Source organism: Limulus polyphemus, unplaced genomic scaffold (genome assembly GCF_000517525.1).
Source record: "Limulus polyphemus unplaced genomic scaffold, Limulus_polyphemus-2.1.2 Scaffold8778, whole genome shotgun sequence".
Taxonomy (NCBI): domain Eukaryota; kingdom Metazoa; phylum Arthropoda; class Merostomata; order Xiphosura; family Limulidae; genus Limulus; species Limulus polyphemus.
The window spans coordinates 20689-28407 of record NW_013674388.1 but is presented as its reverse complement, the minus strand read 5'-3'; the positions used below and the strand labels follow the sequence as shown (position 1 = coordinate 28407).

Sequence of the window (7719 nt, the reverse complement as noted above, 5' to 3'; positions counted from 1 at the left end):
GTATTCTTCCTTTACAATTACAACCGAATATTCACAGCCTATTTGTGTCTGTGAACACTTCATGATAACGAAGGGGTTGTTCATATTTTTCAACAGAAAAGATTTTAACGGGTTAAAGACAATGTTCATAAAACAAATTATTATGAACATGATTATTACAAAGTGGGTTTAATGAAATATTCACGAGCATGCAATCAGAGGAATAGTTCTTATCTTCACATTCAGTTTGTAAGAACTGAACAAAGGAACACTGTCATAAGTTCCATCAGCCAGCGTTCCAATACCGAGTTGTATTGTTGATTTTCACGGTTTCCGGTCTTTGTTGCCAGACAGCAACCAGTTTCTGCTCACCGGAGAACCCTGGAGGAGCTGCAGTAACATAGCTTTGGTCACTCCTGAAAAAAAAAATATGATAAACCAGCAAGTGCTAAGACTACTTCATCTTGACATTTGATTAAACCTATGTAGAGCAAAGATTAAATACAAATAAAGCTGGTAAGAAATATAGCTAATTCAATATACATTTCTTACTCATAATGAGAACAACAGGCTTTCTGTGCTGTTCTTTACCACGGGTATCAAAGCCCAGTTTTTAGCATTATAAACCTTCAGATTCACCGCTGTGCGACTGGGGGCTGTTGTTGTTGTTGTTATAGTGATTACTGAATGTCCTCTATAACAATACATCTTGAACATAAACTGTTTTTCAAAACTGAAGTTGTGAAACGACTACAGTGAGAATTGTTACAATGATTACTGAATACCCTGAACAACATTGCATTTTGGTTATTTAAAATGCATGACTATTTTAGTTATATAAATGACCCCCTTGCTGGTCTGTAAAACATGCCTGATTATTTGGGTCATTTAAATAACCCAATAATCAGGCATGTTGTACAGACCAGCAAGGGGGTCATTTAAATAACCCCCTTGCTGGTCTGTACAACATACCTGATTATTGGGTTATTTAAATGACCCCCTTGCTGGTCTGTACAACATACCTGATTATTGGGTTATTTAAATGACCCCATTGCTGGACTGTAACACATGCATGACTATTTTAGTTATTTAAATGACCCCCTCTGTTGGTCATTGCTTCTTTAAATCAGTGTGATGATAAATCTGCAACATTTAAAACTTCCTACAATAAGGTGTACTTAGATATAACATGTAAACTTTGCAATATTTTAATCATTGATTTACAAAGATTGCTGTAATTATACATTTTAGTAGAATAAACAAATGGTGGGAAAAACAAAATAATTCATTTCATTCCTAAAAATTCACCTATAATTTATTTTACCAGCTTAAAACTAATTCAAATTGTCTTATTCAGTTTAGGCACGTACCAGAGTTTAATACACTTTCAATGTTTCTATTGAAGAGTTCAGGTTCTAGTGAAATAAACTCTCTACTAATCTCGTGATAATCTGATATATTTATTTTTCTGTTTTCCAACTGGTCAGTCTTTTTTAACAGCTTGCTGAGCTCAGAAACCTTTGTAGACGAACGTACACAATACTGAGTGACTGTTTCTGGACTCTCCAAGTGGGGTCTGACAACTTTAGAACCTGAATATCTCGGGTTTTTACCTTCATGAAGGTCGACTTTTTTTCTGCAACCTTTTTTTGATCTTGCTTTTGAAGGCTGTTTCTGCTTGAGATGATGGGATGATGTAGAACACGAGGATTTGAGTTTTGTAGGAGTTGAAGCCTCTGATAAACTTGATCTAGAAAGGTATCCAGAACTGGTTCGAGGAGAACTGTTTTTACTTTGCTTTTCATCAGTAGTTGTACTTTGTCCTCTTTCTAGACATTTGGACTGTTCTATACTTTCACTGGTCTTATGATTTAAACATGCTTTCTGATTTCTTACACCATTTTTCTTTCCCACTCGATTGGTCGAGGTTACTGCTACTTTCTTCTTCTTTTTTGGTTTACCATTTTGTTTTCTTTCTTTTTTAAGTTTTGTTTCTTTCAAAAGTTCAGGGTGAAGTTCTCCTGGTGTTGACTGTGAAATATTCTCGACAGAGCTACTGAATATATCAAGTACGTTCTGTTCTTGATTCAAAGTTTCGGAGGTTTCTAAAACAGGTTTGAGAGTTTTGACACCCATTATATTCCCAAGACTTTGTACCTCCAACTGACCTCCACCAGCACCTTTATTAGGAAACTCGACTGCCTTAAACTTGAAAGGACTTACAACAGGTATAGGCTGAAACTCGTTGCTATTGAGAGAATTGGTTTCTTGCTCTGCTTTACTAGAAACTGACATCTGTGTATTGCTCAAGTCCCAGGCAGGTTGGTTGGTGAGGTCAAGTTGCCTTTTGTTACGACCTCTGTATTTCAAAGTCAATCGCTTTTTATTGAGATTTGGATTCATTTGGGAGTTCCGTGTTTTGAAACTGTTTTTCACCAGTAGTTTTAGTTGACTTCGTCTACTTTCTTCTTTTTTCTGCTGCAATGCAAGTTGTTGGCACTGAACTAATAAAGACTGGGTCATATCCAGATATCGTCTTCCTGTGATGACCTCTTCTTTCAACAACTGTACATCCTCACTCTGAAATAGAACCAAACAACAACTTGTAATGAGCTCTTTTCTCATTCAAAGAAGAACTTCTGAAATTAGAAATGTTTCTTTTTAGTTAATGACACCAAAACATTTGAGTGAAAAGTCCGATATTTTACGGTGACATTTAATTAGAAAACGTTTATATAAAATAACTTGGGAAATCAATTTACTATTGGTTTTAACAGTAAAACAAACTGATCTCAAGTGGGTAACGAACTACCTCACCTCATTCATTTTGGGCCAATTACTGTTTCTGGTTGCCGAATCAAGATAGTGAAACATTCCTCCAGTAGTAACAGCTATAGAGTGTAGCAGATTAGCTGCAGTAACATCATGTAGGGAACAGCAGACAATGTTGACTGGTACAACCACTCGCTGAGTCCTAAGCGTTGCTAACAGTTCTTCTCGATCCTGGGATAGAAGCAGTAGGAGGAAGCTTTCAAGATTCACAGTGACTTGATTGAAGATAACAAAACTAAAGTCCCCAGTGGATCAGCAGTCAAGTTACTAACTAAATACTAAAATCCATGGTTCGATACCCCATGGTAGACAAAGCTCAAATAGCCCATTGTGTGACAATAACTTTCAGGTAATTCTGTCTTTTAGTTGAAGTTTATAATTAAGAAGTTAGGACAATAATTTTTATTATTTTTACTTTTCACTGTTCACAACTACAACATTCTAACCTGCACTATGAGAAAAACAGTAAGCTAAATAATAAAAACATTTGATATGGCTAAATGCTGAAATTTATTTATAGAATATTATTGTTGTCAAAGAGAGGTACAACCAGAAGTTTATCTTGGGATGTATATGTGTGTGAAAGCACAATGGGTTATCTGCTGTGTCCACCAAGTGGAATCAAACCTCGGATTTTAGCATTGTAAAGCCTTAGACTTACCACTGTCCCACCTGGGGATGCAAAATCTATAGAAGTTCATCCTAACCTCGTTACATCTGCCATCGGAAACAAGGTAAGCGGCCTGGGCTGAAGGGTCAGCAAAAACACATGTCAGAGCAGCCAGTAAGTTGGTTGAACCACCTGCTTCTTGGCTCCACATCCAGCCTCGGGCAGACTGCAGCGCCTCTGGTGTTGCTTCAAGTAAACTATGACGCCATTTCAAAGGAAAAGATTTAAAGCAAATCAAATTGAAAAAACGGCCTTGTACTTGGTCCTGTATAGAAACAAACATGATATATTTCTTAGACCATGAAGTATTTGGTCCTGTATAGAAATAAACATGATATATTTGTCAGACCATGATGTATTTGGTCCTGTATAGAAACATGATATATTTGTCAGAACATTCTACCTGGTACAATAATAAAACAAACAATAAATAATATACAACTTATGCTGCATCTCCATGATTATTTTTCCCAGGAGATAATGGTTTATCTTTCTACTAACATGAATGCTAGTTTTTAATGATACAGCCTATGTTCCCAGCAGATAATGATATGTCTTTCTACTAACATGAATACTAGTTTTTAATGATACAGCCTATGTTCCCAGCAGATAATGGTTTATCTTTCTACTAACATGAATGCTAGTTTTTATAGATACAGCCTATGTTCCCAGCAGATAATGATATATCTTTCTACTAACATGAATGCTAGTTTTTACAGATACAGCCTATGTTCCCAGCAGATAATAATCTATCTTTCTACTAACATGAATGCTAGTTTTTAATGATACAGCCTATGTTCCCAGCAGATAATGATATATCTTTCTACTAACATGAATGCTAGTTTTTAATCATACAGCCTATGTTCCCAGCAGATTAACATAGGCTGTATCATTAAAAACTAGCCCTAGCAGATAATGGTTTATCTTTCTACTAACATGAATGCTAGTTTTTAATGATACAGCCTATGTTCCCAGGAGATAATGATATATCTTTCTACTAACATGAATGCTAGTTTTATAGATACAGCCTATGTTCCCAGCAGATAATGATATATCTTTCTACTAACATGAATGCTAGTTTTCATGATACAGCCTATGTTCCCAGCAGATAATGGTTTATTTTTCTACTAACAAAATGCTAGTTTTCATGATACAGCCTATGTTCCTATGTGAATAACAGTTCACACCATTTCCACGATAGAAAACTAATATGTCAGAAATAAGAGAAAATAATTGTTTTAGAATATTCATCCATTTAAGCTTGAATTTTGTTAAGTGTTTCGAAACTTCTCTTATCAATTACATCTTGGAAAGGTCAGGAGTGCAGTGAAGTCGTGGGTAAATGTTTTACAAACAGACACTCACCTCTAAAAACTTTTCCACTTGTTGTTTAGCATCTCTCAGCATGTATTCCATGGACTCGGATGTATCAAGAAGCACATACAGCCGGTGTTCTTTAACAGTTCCAAACGTGGCTCTGGTTCTTCGCAACAACCACGATATTCTATCACAAGAACAGAATAATACAGTCTTGGAGAAAGCTGTATTATTAGTGAAACACACAAAACAACAAAATAAAGATAGTGTTCAGTAGTGTCTATGCACAAAATGGTCACACCCTCTTGTGTTTCACAAACAGTACAGTTTCGTCTCATGTTTCACAAACAGTACAGTTTCTTCTCCTGTTTCACAAACAGTACAGTTTCTTCTTGTGTTTAACATACAGTACAGTTTCTTCTCATGTTTTACAAACAGTTCAGTTTCTTCTTGTGTTTAACATACAGTACAGTTTCTTCTCATGTTTTACAAACAGTACAGTTTCCAAGTAGCTTATATTATAAAGAAAATGTAGTACTATATTAAACAATCTATAATTTATAAATAACCTTTCTTCAAAGTTATTAACAGCTTCTTCCATATTCAGCTTGTACTTCCTGTACAGATCTGACGTCATATGCACATGGACAACAGAACTGTCATTCAGTTGAATGTGAGGAAAAGCTGAACAGTAGGTGGCTTCCACGAACTTCTGGAATAATAAGAAATGGAAAAATATGTGTTGTAATCAACCTTAATAAACTTGGAAAGTGTTCTTAAAATCTTGAACCATTCTTATGTTTGTTCCAAACTTCAACTACAATTGATTTTCACAGAGTTCCTTTAGGAAAGCAGCCATTGGTTCAGTTACAATTGTTCACAAATAAAATCACGGTCACGTGAGTTGAACTACAGTTGTTCACAAATAACATTAAGCTCACGTGAGTTGAACTACAGTTGTTCACAAATAACATCAAGCTCATGTGAGTTAAACTACAATTGTTCACAAATAACATTAAGCTCACGTGAGTTGAACTACAGTTGTTCACAAATAACATTAAGCTCACATGACTTGAACTACAGTTGTTCACAAATAACATTAAGCTCATGTGAGTTGAACTACAATTGTTCACAAATAACATCACCCTCACGTGAGTTGAACTACAGTTGTCCACAAATAACATCAAGCTCACATGACTTGAACTACAATTGTTCACAAATAACATCACCCTCACGTGAGTTGAACTACAATTGTTCACAAACATCAAGCTCACGTGACTTGAACTACAATTGTTCACAAATAACATCAAGCTCACGTGACTTGAACTACAATAGTTCACAAATAACATCACACTCACGTGACTTGAACTACAATTGTTCACAAATAACATCAAGCTCACATGACTTGAACTACAATTGTTCACAAATAACATCACACTTACTTGATTTTTCTATGGAGAAGATTTACAGTGAGGAAAAGATGCTTTTAGTAAAATGTCACTGAAACGTAACCCAAGACTTGACAAGCCATGTTTACTTGAACTACAATTGTTCACAAATAACATCAAGCTCACATGATTTGAACTACAATTGTTCACAAATAACATCAACTCACGTGACTTAAACTACAGTTGTTCACAAATAACATCCAGCTCACGTGACTTGAACTACAATTGTTCACAAATAACATCACACTTACTTGATTTTTCTGTGGAGAAGATTTACAGTGAGGAAAAGATGCTTTTAGTAAAATGTCACTGAAACGTAACCCAAGACTTGACAAGCCATGTTTACTTAACCACGAAGAAGACGATTCGTCCTTATTACTTGTAGTTAATGTTAGTCCATCTGCAAAGAAATTCAACTGTAAATACATCACAGGTTTACTGAGTATCTGTGTTGTATGTAAATATATTGCATGTTTACTGAATATTTGTGTTGTACATATCAGCCTCTTCAGATAACAACTAACACTAGAACTGAACCAACAGTGTTATTGTATATATCAGCTACAGTAACAATAGGTAGAACTGAAGAAGATAGATAACAGTTGTTAAATACTTCAGATAATGACAATGATTATAACTGAAGAAGACAGATAACAGTTGTTAATAGATACTCCAGATAATGATAATTATTATAACTTAAGAAGATAGATAGCAGTGTTATTAGATAATTCAGATAATGACAATGATTATAACTGAAGAAGACAGATAACAGTTGTTAATAGATACTCCAGATAATGACAATTATTATAACTGAAGAAGATAGATAACAGTGTTATTAGATACTTCAGATAATGACAATTATCATAACTGAAGAAGACAGATAACAGTGTTATTAGATACTTCAGATAATGAATGATTATAACTGAATAAAACAGATAACAGTGTTATTAGATACTTCAGATAATGAATGATTATAACTGAAGACCATAGATAACAGTGTTATTAGATACTTCAGATAATGACAATTATTGTAACTGAGGAAGATAGATAACAGTGTTATTAGATAATTCAGATAATGACAATTATTATAACTGAAGAAGACAGATAACAGTGTTATTAAATACTTCAGATAATGACAATGATTATAACTGAAGAAGATAGATAACAGTGATATTAGATACTTCAGATAATGACAATGATTATAACTGAAGAAGATAGATAACAGTGTTATTAGATACTTCAGATAATGAATGATTATAACTGAAGAAGACAGATAACAGTGTTATTAGATAATTCAGATAATGACAATGATTTTAACTGAAGAAGATAGATAACAGTGTTATTAGATACTTCAGATAATGACAATGATTATAACTGTAGAAGATAGATAACAGTGTTATTAGATACTTCAGATAATGACAATGATTATAACTGTAGAAGATAGATAACAGTGTTATTAGATACTTCAGATAA

The 7719-nt window shown here is 34.3% G+C and overlaps 1 protein-coding gene across 1 annotated transcript in view; it reads right to left on the bottom strand.

Annotated features, from left to right (window-relative positions):
• Window positions 1-1834: 1834 nt before the first annotated feature.
• Window positions 1835-7719, bottom strand: part of LOC111083259 — a 13376-nt gene continuing 7491 nt past the window's right edge. The window contains exons 5-11 of the mRNA XM_022379637.1: window positions 6498-6646; window positions 5368-5510; window positions 4847-4985; window positions 3519-3746; window positions 2797-2982; window positions 2148-2559; window positions 1835-1842 (exon numbers count right to left, since the gene is read on the bottom strand). Coding sequence (XP_022235345.1) covers window positions 1835-1842; window positions 2148-2559; window positions 2797-2982; window positions 3519-3746; window positions 4847-4985; window positions 5368-5510; window positions 6498-6646 — 1265 coding nt within the window. The remainder of the gene's footprint in view (window positions 1843-2147; window positions 2560-2796; window positions 2983-3518; window positions 3747-4846; window positions 4986-5367; window positions 5511-6497; window positions 6647-7719) is intronic.